General features: G+C 45.4%; 1 protein-coding gene across 2 annotated transcripts in view; it reads left to right on the top strand.

Annotated features, from left to right (window-relative positions):
- Nucleotides 1-251: 251 nt before the first annotated feature.
- The window catches only part of HCN4 (hyperpolarization activated cyclic nucleotide gated potassium channel 4), a 98,378-nt gene continuing 82,044 nt past the window's right edge, over nucleotides 252-16,585 (top strand). For both annotated transcript variants that reach the window (XM_031045991.2, XM_034066247.1), the window contains exon 1: nucleotides 252-955. In XM_031045991.2, the coding sequence (XP_030901851.2) occupies nucleotides 252-955 (704 nt within the window). The remainder of the gene's footprint in view (nucleotides 956-16,585) is intronic.

Here is a 16,585-nt window from a genome sequence, read left to right as displayed (position 1 = left end):
GGACAACGGGGGGGGCTTTTTTGCCTTCCCTCTTCCTTTTTTTTTTTTTTTCCTCCTTCCCTTCTGGATGCAGAGCCTGTGTTTTGATGCAGAGCCTGTGGATGCCACAGTCTGGTAAGGAGATGACACGCCAGTCTCTGGTCCCTTCTGCTCCTTGAGCTGGGAACAGGGGCCTGGGGGCAGTGACGGTTCCCTTCCTTGGGCAGAGTGGGGGTGTCTCTCCCTCTTACTGAGCAGCAGCAGCAGCAGCCATGGACAAGCTGCCCCCCTCCATGCGGAAGAGACTCTACAGCTTGCCCCAGCAGATAGGACCCAAGGCGTCGATCATGGATGAGGAGGAAGACAGCGACAAGGACACCCGGAGGAAAAGCATCAGGCTGAAGCCACTGCCTTCGCCCTCTGCTGGGAGCACCCGGGCTCTCGGGGGAGACCCTGGCCGAGGGGGTGACCCCGGCCTCGTGGAGACAGAGGCGGGCAGCAAGGGTGCCAAGACCAGCACCAACGGGGACTGCCGCCGCTTCAAAGGGAGCCTGTCCTCGCTGACCAGCAGGCACCTCCACGACACGGCTGAGGAGAAGAGGCTGATCGGCGGTGAAGGGGATCCGGCCTCCCCCAGTGAGGACAAGAGCCCCCCTGGCAGTTTGGAGCTGGAGCAGGGACTGCCAGCGCCTCCTCCGCCAGCGTCCCCCCCGGAGCTCCAGCAGCAGCCCCCCCGGGCTTGCTCCTCTACCTCCATCAAAGTGGAAGGAGGTGGAGGGTGCGACCAGATCACCCCAGATGAAGAGCAGAGGCTGGGCCAAGCCGGTTTCATGCAGAGGCAGTTTGGGGCCATGCTCCAGCCGGGGGTCAACAAATTCTCCTTGAGGATGTTTGGCAGCCAGAAGGCCGTGGAGAGAGAGCAGGAAAGGGTTAAATCTGCTGGGTTCTGGATCATCCATCCCTACAGCGACTTCAGGTACAATTCCCCCCTCCTGGCACACCCAAAACTAGCTGGTCTCCCCTTCCTCTCCCATGCCCAACTCAGACCTTTCTGCAGTGCACACACCCAGGCAGAACTTTCTTTCATTTCCTAGTTAGAGGAGCTGGAGGACACATCCAAGATCTGCTCCAGCCAAACAACCTGCAGATTTCATTTCTATTTAAGCTTAGTTCTAGTGACCCCACACTAGTAGTAATTCTAAATTGTGTCTTTAAGCCAACAAATGTATTTTCACATTGGCTTTTTATAAGGGAAATCCTCTCTGTAAGTTCAGTGTAAATGTGGAAAAACGTTCGCACCTGCTGCACAACTCTTAGACTGAAAGTGTGGTGGCTGCTGCTGTGTAACTGGTCCTACACCTCCAGTTCAGAACATAAGGTCTGCCTGATTCCTGGTTCTGATCCTGGTTTGGTACTTCTTGAGTCCTACCCCTTGTTCCCAAAGAGTTAGGGCAGAATGTTGCTACTGTTGCTTTTCTGTGTGGCTTTGTACTGCAGCATCCCTTGTCAGGAATTGGTATGTGCAGGGGAGAGCAGCAGTATTAAGAAGGAGCTTAACACCTTCAGAGTCTTAGAGAGAAAGATCTCTTTTGCCTCTGCAGATCCATATTTGCAAAATTCATTTGGATAGGGAATAGTTAACATTTGTCTTTGTGAAAGTAATGGCTTGCTTTCACTCAGACAGCAACATTTCCATGAAGATTAATAAGGACATTAGCTTGTAAACCCTACAGCCATTTTTTATGGAGTTCTGTATAGCAGAGAGGTTGGCTTTGGGTATTTCCCTGTCTCATGCCCAGGTGAATTGTCCTCTGCAATATGTATATAAAGTACTGCAATCAATAATTAATTACTTAGCGCAGTCAATGGCTAAGGTTTATTGCTTCAACTTTCATTACAACTGGCTTACACCTCACATTTAAAAGCACACAGAAGAACATTCTTCAAACACATATCTATCAAATAACATTATTTTATGGAATTCTTGGACTCTTCATGAAACCTTGCATTGGTCCCTGAGTACAGTTAGAAAGAAAGATAATGGAAGGAAGGAGTTGCAGGGTGGATTTGGGTGCCCAAATACAGAAGCCTCTTGATACTACCTACTAGGGGTTTAGCAAGCAGTCCACATGCTTAGAAGAGTCAGCACTGGCACCAGATTCCTGCACATTTACTTGGATTAACAAATGTTATTAGAAAGCTCTGTGAATTGGAAGACTGCACTGTCATTTGAATTCAGTGCATTCCAGTCTCCCGAGCACACAGCTGACCGAGCATATGAGGGTTTCCAGGAGCTACATCATGATACATAGTCTTTGCAAGTACAATCTCACTCAAACCCAGATGGGAAAGAGTCTAAAATTGCCTCCCAGTTGTGACTGATCAAGTCATAACTCACAAACATGGTGAAATGGGAGAGTCATTAGCTTTAAAAAGAACAAACCCAATTTCATACTGTTGGCTTTTATTTGGATTATTTGCTATGAGTCTGGAGTTTAACTACTTTGCTTTCTCAGGTTATCCCAGCAAGGTGTTTTCAGTGTGTCACACCCTTGAGGAATTTTTGCTTTAGTCTCTGGGTTGTATTTGGATTTATGCAAAAGTAGCGTTCAGTTTGCATGTCTTTTATGTATCTGTACAGTGGATCTATTCCCTTCCATCTTTCTTACTACGTTTTCAGCACAGAATCAGGCTGGCAAACTTCAGTGACAGGATTGTAGCAGTAGCTGAGGTAACCACCTTGCCCAAGGTGAGATGCTCCTAAGAGTTCATGTTTTGGAGACTCTTAGTGAACCAGTCCTGCCTCCTTAAAACAGCACAGGAAACTAGGAGGTGAGTTTTGACTGCTGAGGTACTCAGCCATGGGGCCACTCCTAGCCTTGCACAAAGGACTGAGATATACAGGCAAGCTTAGAGTCTGCCCAGCCAGAAGATCACACTGAGGCTGCTAACAGCCATTCATATGCATGCAGCTGTATATGTATATATGCATGTGTGACTCCTTGGTATTAATAATATAATCCTCCCCAGTGTAGCTTTGCATTTGTGCAGAGAAAGCACAATGAGTTGGGTATCTGCACCCTGATGCAAGACACTCTCTGCTTGGGGTCAGACTCATCTGGCTGCTTTGTGTTTCTTCTCAGTTGATGCTAGAAGCCTTGCACACAGATATGTGCCTTCTCCTACTGTTCTATACCAACATCAGATGGAGCAGTGGTACTGGCTGTACAGAGACACATTTAAAGAGGTGGGGAGGAGTTGAATGTGCTACCCTATGGTCAGTATGTGTATTTTCCAGGGAACTTTGTTAACCTCTGCTTCTGGGTCACTTGTAGCATATCTGTTTGAATATGAGTATGCTTAGGGAGAATGCATGGGCTTCCATGAAAAATGACCTCTGAACAATGGCTGCCCTGAAGGAGAAGAGTGGGAGCGTTCCCAGATATTCCTTGGATTTTGTATTCCCTCCTCCTCTGAATACTGCTAAAGCATCTGTCTTGGAAACATCTCACATGAATAATTATATTTTCTGACCTCTGAAATGCAGCACATTGCACCAAAGAGCAGATATTATCAAACTGTTTGCAAGAGCTCTATCCTTGACCCAAAGGACTCTCTTTTCTGCTTTGAAAATTACGCAGTGCAATGCGTGATTGCTCCTTGTTACAGATGGGTGCAGAGTCTGGAGCATCAGGACCTTATCTCCATTATCCTGCACTTCTCTGCCACCAAAATTGCACAGCAGCATTTGGTGGACATGGTTCAAGTTAAATATTTAGACCCAGATCTTGGTTTCTGTCTTTTTGGAGAAATGAGTTTCACCTCTGAGAGTGAGCTGTATCTCCAGGCATTGTGGTAGAGCTCCAGACCTTGTGACTCTTGTCTCAGTACAGCTTGAGATGGGAAGTTTTGAATGGAACACTCCAGTCTATTTACTGGAGCTCAGTTCTGCTGCAAAATGACATAGGTGTCATTCCTCTGCCATCATGGAATTGCTTCTCCTTTGCAGTATGTGAGAGAAGTTCCTGGTTTAGCATAGAACAGAGGCTTTCATCATAGGCTTATTACATTATCCTTTTAGCATCTAACATGGCTAATTCCAGTGGCAAATCTATGACCCTCCAAGAGTAAAGCAAATTAATATAGATTAAGGCTCTGTTGATTTCTGCTTTTAGTCCATTGTGAGAGGAAAAGACACCAAATGACCTTTATAAAAAACAAACTGCCTGCCCCTGAGTACTCATGACTAATGCAGTGGACTAGGTCTGGAAGCACTTAAAAGGTGGCTTAGCAATTTCTAGTGAAAATAAGAATCCTAGCTCCGTTTCTGAGGTGCAGCTGTATGTGCTAACAGCCTGAGTTTAGTTGCATCTGGGGTTGATTGCCCATCAGTGCAGAGCCAAACACTATTTCCTAGATCAAGATTTATCTGTGACTTTGAAAGCTTTTCCACTGGGTAGATAGAATTATAATTTACTGCTAAGAGAAAGCATTGATCCAGTACAATCAGTTTAATAAGAAAATTCCAGGCAAAAAATGATCTATCTAGTTTGTAGCTGACTGAAGCATATTGGGTGTAGCTGCTCTCCAGAACTGCTTGTAAAAAGGTGTAGCATGCTGCTTTTAGAAAGGCCTGAGAACAGAGACACTACCCGAAGGACCAGAGTAGTCCAAACAGTGGATGTAAATAGAACTGAGCATAATTCACTGCCCAGTAATCTATTAACTGCTTCACAGAAAAGAGAAGCTGCTGCCTCCTTGAAAGCAATGAAAATATCCCACTCAGTAGCAGAATCCAACTTCAGCTTTTAAGGTTTGTTTTTTCATTGTTCTCCTTTACTTGTGATGGTTGTGTGCAAACAGATCCCATTTTTCATTTGCTTCCTCTGCCAGAGCCACCTGTCTGCTTGGGAGCCTGGGGAGATTTCTGTGACAGGTAGGGGAATTCCTGCAGGACAAAGTCATTTGCTTCCCTTCCTGCTGCTCCAGACCTCTGAGCAGTGTCATTCAAGGACACTCATTGGGAATCAGTGGGATTTACTAATTCCAGTACTAAACACTGAACTCAATAGCAGTGATGGGATTGAGCAAAACTGGGGAGGATGCATGTTTCCCTTTTCCACTCTCTTGAGTAGAACCAATTACCTGCATTCCTGATGGGAATACTGCTCCAGAAATGGAGTATGTTCTTCTTAAGCTTTCACTGTGTTGTGAGGAGGGTGAGCAATGTGTGAAGCATACAGCACTGCTTCATGACTGTGGGTCACTTGGGTGGCTGTTGCTCTCCCTGCTCTCAGGCAGTAATGCCCTTTTCTGCAGCCCAGAATGCTGCTGCTTGCACCCGCCTTGCTTCGATTCAGAAGCTGCCCACAGCAGCAAGCTCCCCTCATATGACTTGTCCACTGCTCGTAGCAAACTAAAACGTAAGCTGCTCACTGTGTGAGCCTTATGTCCAGCAGATTGAAATTTGGGGTCAGAGAAACCTCTGCTTAGAGGAAAAGGTCAGGGACACAGCTGCATTCGTAGCAGAACCTGTCATTAGAAACAAAACCAAACTGCAGCTCAGGCCCAGGTTTATTGCTAGGCAGCTCATTGACTGTGCTGGCTTCTTTGCGTTTTCATCGTGATGGCAGTTGACTCAAAATAGTGTGGGGACACTGTTGGGTGAGGAGGGGGAGATGCTTTCTTGAAGTCACATCTTGCTGTCTCTACTGCAGACAACTTTCTGCCAATTCCCAGGGCAGCTGTGCTGGAGCAGAATAAGAGGAATAATATGAGAGATAATCTAAATCCCACTGAACAGCATGGGTTGGATTTCTGTACTCTTCAGTGGACTGTGAATCAGGCTGCAGGAGAAGAAACATGGTTTTGTGACCATAAGCTAAGGAGACCAAACTAGTGCAGCCACACTTCCCATGGCCACAGGCAAGTCATCACAGCTTCACATCATGACAGGGAGGATGAAAACCCCACACTAGACAATCAGTGTGGGGATACAGATTTTAGTATGAGACAGGTTCAATGCTAGAAAAGGCAGCGTTTGAAATACGAAGGCCTTGGTAGGAGAAACACCTCAGTGTATCACCATAATAAATTTTAAGACTATAATCATATAATCTTACAGTACTTTCATGTATGTTCAGGTGCAGAAACTGAGATGAAAGTGTATAAATAAATACTAAAACAAGAATTGAGATTTAAGATTAAGATTTTGTGCATAAACTTAATTCAGGCCCTTCAAATATCTCTCTGCCCCTAGATGAACATATTGTCTCTTCAGAGAAGCCCATCCCTCATCCATTGCGCACAGGGATGGTTCCTTTGTGAAAAACATTACCTTGGTGTAGTCAGTTTGAGTACCTGTTTTGCAGAGGATGTATCATTACGCAGCATACCTTATGTTCAGAACTCTGCCTCTGTAGGAACAATCATTTGGAGGATTGAGCAGCCAGCCAGAGAAACCCGATGCCACCCACCCTCTTCCCAAGCCTCTGATGTTTGTTAGTTTAGCTGTTGTTACAGCAAACACCACCCCCCCCCCCCCAACATAGCTGTGAATAATGACATAGCCGTTCTCTTTAATCACCACATAAGAACATTATTGTAATCACAGTTTTGGGTTGAGTGATTTGCCTAACACCTCTGCAGGAACTTTTTGGCAGAGATAGGCTCTCCAGGGCACCGCTCATCTGCCCTCGCCATCACATCTCTCTCTGCAGCTCCTTATCTCTTTCATTGCAAACCTTCCAGGTAGTGCAAGAATGAGCTCCTATAGAAAATCTCACTCCTGCATGCGTCTGCCTCAAGCCCTTCCTCTCATCTCAGGTGAATTCTATGAGAAGAACTGTTTTGAATCTTGTAATGACTGTAACAAAATATAGTCAACCTCCGTTCTGCTATTTCATAACCTGAGCTTTTGACTTTGTAGTCTCATTTTTAACGCAGTGCTTTTGTACAGTTGTTAAGGTTTTGAAAAAACAAATCAATCCCTATCCTCATCACAATCGTCTCTCTGGATTCATTGACAGGTGTGGATCTTGTCAAGGATATGCTGCACTGCCCTCTGCTCTGAATTAAGCATGGCTCTAGCAGGTAGTTACAGCAAAGCAATGATGATGCACCAGGTTCTTGGGTTACTCTCCAGGCTTTGAAGGGAAATACTCTGCTTATTACAAACTCTCTTCTTGTTTTCTCCCCATCTTCTACCCCGTTGTCTCGAACCTGTTGTTTTCCCCATCCCTCACTTCATGTTTGTGTTTCTTATCACATCAGTCCCATCTCCATTATCTGGGCTTCTCGAGGTAGATTTCTTGCCCAGCCAGTCCTAGGTCCTGGTACCCACTTACTATCTGATCACTGTTTTCCACCTGGCTTTAGTTCTCAGTAACACTCCTCCCGTGCCCATGCAATATTCCAGTTGTAATATATTGCACTTGGCTCTTCACTCAGGCTGGTTCACTCCCTTGCCAGTCACCATCCTTCAGAGTTTTTTTCTGAGGCCTCTCCCCAGATAAGTTTCATCTCCTTCTGTATATTCTTAATTGCAGTTGTTGACTCTTCAGGCAATCTCAGTTTTCTCAGGCCCTTCTTTCCTTCCTGATTTAAGAATGGATCATTTTGCCTGGTAATTTAAAGCCCTTTCACATTATCTCTTTCCATCCTTGGACTCTTCCAGCCCAGCAATGTTTAGACAAACTACCCATTTTTTACCTTTTAAGCTTAAACTACCTCGATCCTCAGAGCTAAGCATTTAAAATTATGAATTTGTATAGAAGCACAGTCTCCATTGCATTGGTGTGAAATAGATTTTATTTGAGGAAAAATGTGTTTTCTGAAGGTGTTTATTTGTAGGCACACACAGAATCTGTGTAGGACTTTTCAATATTATTCTAAGCAGGTAAAGTGAAGTTTTCAAGACAGGGTTATTCTGGTTAGGTAATGGTGCTAGTGCTTTCTGTGGCGCTGAGGTTTTTCTGCTGTAGAGTCACTGCTGCTGCACTGAAACCCATTTATTATACAGATAAAAGAGCGATCTTTGTCTGAGGGTAACAGTGTAATTTCAGCTTGAGATCATTGAAATATGTCTTTGTTTCTGATGTGTTATGAGCATCTCATTAGCAAGTCCATGAATCCCTCAGTTTGCTCTTGAACCCAACTATCTGAGCTCTCCTCTCTACCAGAGGATAGATTCCTCCCTTTTTCCTATGTTTGAAAGCTGTGTTGGTGCCAAGGCAGTTATAGGTCAATTGAGTTACTGTTAGTTCTAATTGGCACTCTAACAAGCTATTAAATCCATTTACCTACAGATGAATGTCATTCAAAAAACAAAGGTGCCAAGTTCTTTGCTGTCTTTGAGAACTTCAGAAAACCCCAGTTCTGCCAGTCCCACTGGTGACTGTAAGGGAAAGGCCAGGCTGTAGGGAAGTGGCCAGTGAGAGCGGAAGATTTCACCCCTGAAGATTTATGCCACGAAGTCCGGGCTGGTTCCTGTGTGGCAGGGGGGGAGACTATTTCCAGAACTTGGGGTCAAAAGGAAGAATTAAGAAAATCACCAACTCAGGCAAATGCTGTTCTGTGTTTGTAACATCACATGGATTTGTTTCCATGTGGAGAGACCTCCATCCTCTGTTCCTCTATTGGTTCTCAGTGTCCCACATGTGTTCCTGTGAGTGCTGATGCAGGTGTAGGATTCGCAACCATCTTTCAAATCAGGCAACAGTGTCTGGGGACATTATTACCTTTTCGATATCTGGTGATCTATAACTCCATGAGATTTACTTGCTCTGTGTTGCAGAAGAGTCAGAGTTATTATGGTGAGCAGGGTTGATGTAAGTTCTGTTCTGAAACATTTAGGTAACCTCTTCCTTTAGCAGTGCTTATTCCCACATTATCCCAGCATTTTCTTAGTGAGACAGTTGTAAACCAGTAATTTTTCAGCCTGTAAGTCAGGACAAGGTTTCTTGACCAAGCGGCACTGCAAGTTCACCCTGAGGTCTTCAAATCAAAGCTGCTTTCTATATGACAAGCAGTAAGAGCTGCTCAGGTATCCTTGCTGAAGCGGGCAGATGAGAACGCAGCTTGGCTCTGAGCAGGCTCTGCAGTGCTGACAGCTAATAAAGCCAGGGTTTTGTCAGCAAACAAAGCAGTTAGGACTCCAGAAAGAGAGAAGAGAGAGCAGATGTGTGCTGGGCTAACAAGGTGCTATTATAGAGACCTTTTTTCTGCCCTTTTCCATCATGAATGGTTGCTACCTGGGAAGTCCCTTTACAAATTGAAATTATTCATTCCATGCATTATATTCACAGTGGCTGACATCAAATATGGTCACTCTGTGCCTAGTATCAGCACCAGGCTTGTAAATCCAGGCTGTTCACTCCCAAGGAGATGCTGCATGCAGCGGGGGAAGACAGTGCCAGTGGGCGCAAAGCAGAGGAGAATCCAAAGGAGAATTGCAAGGTCAGCTTGAGGGCCCATCACTCGGACATGATAGGGGCATAACTGCTACCCCAGTGATGCACAAAAGCTAATCTCATTTGTGGTGCCTCGTCCAAATGTGCTAATTAAGGATTTAAATCTCTGCTTCTTTGGATGGAGAGGTTGCCTGTGTTTATGCATCTATTGTCACAGAACTTAGAGGCAGGAGAAGTGCTGCAGGTTGCCAGCTCACTCTAGTGTAGGGAGCTGTAACTCCTGGGGTTTTGAATTTTCACAGCTGTGCTCAGGGTTCTTGTGACTGCCAGGAAATCCATAGCTGTACCCTGAGTAACTCCTCACCCCTGGACACAGCTCCAGGGAGGCTGGGTGCACAGGAGCTCTGGTGGGATTCAGATTTCCTGGTCAGAGCTGCTTGAGCACTGTTGCAGTCTGATGCTCAGTTCCACCCCCTGCATGTTTGGGGGATGGAAAACCCGTGAAGTGCAGCTGGATTTCCCTGGCTGTGGGAAAGCAATGTCTTGTGAAGTTATCAGCACTCAAAGCCTGTGAGGGAGATAAGAGCTGCATTCCCCAGACTCGGGGACTCCACTTTACTCAGTGCCTTCCTTCCAGTGGCTGCTCTTCACACGTGATTTGAGGGCAAGGTGCTAACTCATCCCAGCTCTGCCATCGGTGTCACCTGGTGCAGTGTCACCTGCCTGACCCTATGCAGGTTTTTAACAATAGCAAACCCGCTTTCATTGAGCACAAATTCTTGATGCTTGATCTTTCCCCCATTGCTTTGAAGCACTAATGCATTCATAAGTTAGACTTCTATTAATAACACAGGGAATGTTTTTCTTCCATCTCTGGTTGTCTGTGAATTGTAGGGAGGACAGAAGAAACAACTAGTCTAGATTACAGCTTATGGGCTCTTCACCTTGATGCCTCTACAGAGCATTTGTTTCATTCTCCCATTGCTCATTTAGCTGCATATACACTTGGAATCATAAGCAAACTGATCATAACAAACTGGAAGGCAAGTCAGGCATCTTGTGGAGACTCTGGGAGCCATCCTGAACAGAATACACTGTGCCTTGATCTCCAGCTTTGAAAAGGGGTGATGGTACTGCCAGGGGTTGTGGAAGATGCTGTAGAACTCCGAAAGATTTTAACGTAGCAGAAGATGCCAGAGTCAATGTCAGCAAGGGTATGGTTCATGTCCAGGAGGTGGTTCCATGAGGCTTTCTTCATGACTGTTCTTTTCTGTGTACTGCTGTAGATTTGGTTACATCTCTTGTCCGTCTTTTGCAAGGACCCCAAAACTGAGTAAATCCATGTACGGAGAGGGAATTTCTGGGTAATTGGGTTATTTGCCTCAGTAAGGAAACCAGTTACCAACCTGCACACTTCCAGTAAGGTGCTATATTGTATATCACATTTAGAGCTAGGCTGGGAAAAGAGAGAAAAAAAGCCTGCATGGGAAGGGAGACAAAAGGAACTTCACCTTTTGTGTCTGTAAATGAGAACTGTGCAGCACCTGCGTGGGCTTTGGAGAGGCTCTGAAAAGGAGATGATCCCGTGTATTGCAAGGTGTGTGTCCCTTTTCTTTGGGAATATGTGGCCTCTTGGCTTTTCTAAACACTCCTGAATAAAAGGTCTGGCACAAGGAGCTAGCAAATGGGCTGTCCTTTGCTGTGCTGTGGCAGCAAACATCCTGTAAGCTTGCTGACTCTAAGCTGATGGGAAATCTATTGTGACCCTGGTTTTCAGCGCAAACCCAAGTGTGCTTCAGGGCATGCCAGCCAATGGGTGAGGTGGTGCACCGTGTATGCTGTGGTTAGAGAGCAACTAGGCCCATTCCTCAGCTGGGAATCAGCGCAAATGCCTGAGTAGAAGACATGCTTAATCACTCCAGTTTCAGTAGTGACTGTTGGCTCAACCCTGACTTCACTTGGAAAGTTTCTGGGCCTCAGTTTTGCAAAACCTCATGTGAAGTTAGATCTTAGGCAGAAGCTCTTCCCTGTGAGGGTGCTGAGGCGCTGGCACAAGGTGCCCCAGAGAAGCTGTGGCTGCCCCATCCCTGGCAGTGTTCAAGGCCAGGTTGGACACAGGGGCTTGGAGCAAGCTGCTCCAGTGGAAAGGGTCCCTGCCCATGGCAGAGGGTTTGGAACTGGATGAGCCTTAAGATCCCTTCCAACCCAAACCATCCTGGGATTCATGAAAGATACCTTGCTCAGAGCTTCTCAGTGTATTCCTGTTATCACTGGGCTCCTCTGTCTTTGTCTCTTTACAGCATAGGCACTCCTGTCATCTCTTCCTGATCCATCATCCAGATAGGGCGAATTCCTCTGGCTTCTTATTGTCTAGCTGGGCCAGAGCCTCCCAGAAAAGGGCAGCTCTGCTGGTTGCATGCTCCTTTTGCAGCACAAACAGGAACTGGGGCTAACAGTGGCAGATGTGGGTATGGCCTAGGGCTCCTGCTTTTGAACAGGGGATCTCAAAGCCTCATCTGCAAGTAAATTCACACAGCAAAATCTGCACTGCAGACAAAAAAAAGATTTGCCTTGACATCATCTGCCCTGCTCAGAGCTCCGCAGTCAGTCAGGAGAGCAGCACACAGCTTCCAGCCTGGCTAGCTCGGGAGAATTAAAACTAAGCTTCCTCATGAGCTAATGCGAGCTGTTCCCACCCCAAACACAGACTGTTGGGTGGCTTTGTGTCTGTCTAACCATTACTGCATGTGGGTGGATATGTTATGTATGTGTGAATGAGTCTGCTTTGGAAATGAAGACATAACATCGGGGGTGCAGCTAATAATACAATGCCTTGTGAGTGATGTGGATGTGAAAAATGCAAAACAGAGCTGAGCGTGTCAAGGATCACTCTCTCTGGTACCACAGGATGGTGATTCCCAGGTCCAGGCCACTGCTACCTCTCTTTTTTTGCTCTTCATCCCACCCTAAAGCACCTCAGATGGTTTTCCAGTCCTCTGCTGAAATTGAAAAGCAGGGAAAAAAAAGCAGTGGAATGTCTCCAAAGCCCAGTCCTCCAGTGAGCACAACCCTCTTTGCAGGGCAGAGCAGTGCTTATGGAGAATAGGAAGTGACAGAGGTGTTTGCTTGTCTATCAAGATGAAGGATTATGCCTATCCATGAGTATAGCTGTGGGAGATACTGGTATATGGAAGTCACTGGGGGAGTGGGGAGATATATCCCCTATGGGACTTGGAAGCTGGTAGAGAGGGTATTATTTTCACAAGGCTGAGCTGTTTTTAAACCTTTCCTTTCATGTAATTATCACACTTGTGTTTTCCCAGTCATGGCAGGCCATGAGCATTTCTTTCCAGCTTCTCAGAAACAAGCTGTGAAAGAGCTGAACAAGATGCCTTGGCCTTAGTCATTCACTTTTCCTCAGCTTGGACCACAAATGAACTTTGGGCCTTGCTTTTGGTGCACAGCCTTGTGGCTGAAGGTTCTTTCAGGGAAAGAATAGTTCTTCCAAGTCAGGAGAGGTAAGTGGAAAGTTGTGCCTGCCACAGACTTGGCTACTCAGATCTGCAGTGCAGTTAGGGATGAAGACATAGGGTTGGTGACACCTCCAGTTGGAATGGTTCAGGATGGAGCACAGCTTTCCTATAGCTGCTCACAAGAGGAGGGGAGAGTATGCTTTATGAGGTCTTTGAAAACTTGTTTTTCAAAGGGAAGATACATAGCCCTGGGCAGCTCAGAAAGCAGAAGGGAGGATATCCCAGATAAAGGAGTTTTGTAGTAATAAAACCTAACCTGATCTTTCAAAATCCATGGCTGCTGACAGAGCAGACTACTAGCCTACGAGCAGCCAGATAACACAGTGAGTAGTTTTAGGAAAGTTTGAGTAGTATGCTTGAGCTGTATTCATACCCTGCCCTGAAACACTAGTTGTGTATGGTTGTGCTGTGTACTGTGGAAGTGCTGTACTTCCCCTTAGCATTAGCTTTGTTGCAGTGCAGGGTCAGGTGATTTCTCCACACACTGGGGTTCTGGTGGATCCATCATAATTTCTTTGAAATTAGTTGTTATCAATAGATAAAATGTATGGAGCCAAATTCTGTGGTGAGAATCCACTGCAGCTAGTGAAGGTGACACTGAGAACCGGTTTTACTCCTTGGAGATATTTCTGGCCTGTGTCTCTTCTACAGGTACCTCTGAGGCTCGTATGGACAGTGTCTAGCATGAGAACTGCTAATACTGCATTCGTGTGAGATATCAGACTGCATTCACATTTTGGTGTTTGTGGAGTGGATTTTCAAGCAGGACTCAGTGAGGCTGGTTCTCAGTTGCTAGAGTGGAAGTACTTTAAAGCACTGAATATTCTGCTCTTTGCCCACAAAATAGCTATTTCTGATTCAATGTCTTTCATAAAGGAGATCCCTAAATTACAGTCTGAATATCTAATGAGGTAAAATGGCTTTAGATGTACTCGAAGGCAGAGCTGATGTGCTCTGCCTGCACTCCAGTGAAAGACCTGCTGCTGTTCCCCGCGGAAACCAGGGAGTGCTGAGGATGGTGGCTCCAGGGACTTGCAGAGCTTTCTTCCAGGTGCCCTCGTCACTGAGCCATCTTTATACTTCTCTTTCTCAGCCTTCCTGTATCTACTGAGCACCAGCCAGTTTGGCTGAGTCATATCACATATATTTTTGGTGGGACGAGTTTGAAAGGTACAGAGGAAAACTGTAACTTTTGCCTTATTACTAAACTTAAACAGAAGGACTAGATTAAATTCTGGGCTAATTCACATAATATGCTAGTACATTCCCTGCTCCTGCTGAAATCAAAGGCTACAATAGCCTTGAAATAAGGCCCTGTCTGTGTAGAAGTGTATTTCAAGTTTTAGAGAAGAGGGCCTTTGAAAGTGCATTCCTGTGCTGCTTCTTGGAAAAGCTGGAATTCACTGAGACATTGCTGCCATCCTTGGTGTCCAAAATGGGGCAGGGAACAGACTTGCCTCTAGGCACCACAAGCAAAGGATTACACATGCCTTTTCTTTTAAGACATGAAATTTGAAGAAGCCTGGAATAGTCTTTTGTGGCTATAACTTTCCGTACCCAGAGCATGGTTTGGTTCTTTTAGGTTTTCTTCTTCCAGCCTGGGGACCAGAAGTCCCTATTGGTGGGGAGGGCTATGGCATCTGCAAAGTGCCGTTGCCCATCTTGCACTTGGGCTTCAGGCAGGAATAGACCCCGTCCTCACCAAAAGAGAACAGAAAGAGCTCTTGCCTAGAAGAAAGGAGATTTAAGATTTAAAGCAGGTAGATTGAAAATGTACAATTGGACCTCCTTTATCAGTGGAATCTGTACCTTAAATAGGCAGGAGAGAGCTTGAACCTGTCCCACTATCCTTTTGGTAGTGATTCACTGTGTCAACAAAACCACTTGCACATTTCAGGTACAGCTGAAGTATAAGGTACTATATAAGGTAATTATATAGAATGAGGTTATTATAAATATATATGGTAATATATAGAATGAGATTATTCTCCCTATATATAAGGTAATTATATTGGTCATATGTCCAAAAAGATTGTGATTTCACATTCCCTTTGTCACATGTCTGAGCCCTGGTGCTGATGTGCAAATGAAGAGAGGATTTTACATTATTTATTGGGTTTTCATGACTATCATGTCTGTACTGTCCCAGCTGCTTGTAGAAATAGCTTTGTAATATTCCTGTGAAATAGCAAATATGTATATTCCCATTTTAATGTATTGAAAACTAATACATTGAGAAACTGCATTCTTTTCTAGTGAGTTGTTCACAGAATGTGAACTTGAGTGGTGGAGCTCTCAGTGACAGGACTGTCTTACCTTGTTCTGCAGTGTCCCTCTTGGGAGGCTGGGAACTGGCAGGCTGAAGCCTCCTTGTTATGTATTGATGGAAAATGGGCTGCATCAATCTGAATATATTTCTGAAACAACTTGTTTCTGGCAGGTTGTTCATTCTAAAAATACAGTTATTTCTAATTGCTGAGCAGAATGCTTAATGAATTCTTCCTTCCCAAGAACAATTCATCAAAGACATGATTTAGGGCTGGCACTTGCTCCCCCAGGGCTCAATGGCTGTGTTCCATTGACTTAAATACAGCAAATCAAGGCCAGGCCATACTGGAAAAGATTTATCTAAGCGTTTTTTAATGGTGCCTATCACTATTTGTCTGCATGTCTCTGGCAGAAAAGTGCTGTATGTATTGGAGGAGCAGCACTGGACTGTATAGTACAGTTCCAGTAAGATGCTGTGTTTTGGAACCAGTGTTTTCCCATTTTATATATATTTTTAAAGAGAGTTATTATGCAAACTCCCGTTGATCATCATGGGCATTCAGAATGGTGAGGAAGGGAGCTGCAGTTGCAGCTTGCTCTGGAAGGTTTCTCAACTGGACTCTGTGGGTCACTGAGCCCCTGCGACATGGATTAGAGCTTTGAGAAAGGAGAATCTGCTGGGCATCCCCAACACACCTCAAAGATATGCCCTTTCTACATGTCCTGGAAGGAGTGGGAGAGATCCATCAACATCCTGCATCTTGGCAAAAGCATGGGTGTGAAGTAAGAATGCCCAGATCCCCAAGAAGCTGCTCCCGTGGAGCACCCTTTGTGCCATGGAAGTTGAAAAGCCAACATGCCTCCTACCAGTCTGACAGGAGGGAAGAGGCCTCTTATGCCTTGAATGTAGCCACTGTTGTTTTCTACTCTGAGGTGTTTCCTCCTAGGGCAGGTGTGTCTGGGGGTCCTTTTTCTAGGGGAGAATAAATGAACAATTTCTGATTTTCTCATTCTCCTCGCTCAGAGTATGCCCCAAGTCCTTGTTTTTTCCCACATCTCCTGCTGCCTGTAGGCTTCTGCTGGGTTCCCTCATTTCAGTCAGTTCAATGCAGAACTGTTTGTGGGGCCAACAAATAATAGTTTATCAGAAACTTAGAAAAGGCTTTGGAGAGCAGTTCCTTACATAAGGAGCTGCCTTTCTATGGAGCTGAAGTGTCCTGAAGTCACTTGAACAGATTCAGGATTCCTGATCTCCTCCTTTTTGGTGTGGACCTGCCCATGAGTTAGGCACTCAGGAGGCAACCACCTCTCTGCTGCACACCTGCCTTGGTTTCCCCAGCTGCCAATGCTGAGGGTGAGCCTCAGCCACCTGCATCAAGAGCTTTGAGGTCAAAA

This window comes from Melopsittacus undulatus, chromosome 9 (genome assembly GCF_012275295.1).
Source record: "Melopsittacus undulatus isolate bMelUnd1 chromosome 9, bMelUnd1.mat.Z, whole genome shotgun sequence".
In the NCBI taxonomy this organism is placed as follows: domain Eukaryota; kingdom Metazoa; phylum Chordata; class Aves; order Psittaciformes; family Psittaculidae; genus Melopsittacus; species Melopsittacus undulatus.
Note: the sequence above shows the minus strand (reverse complement) of the source record. Positions and strands in the feature narration are given on the sequence as shown.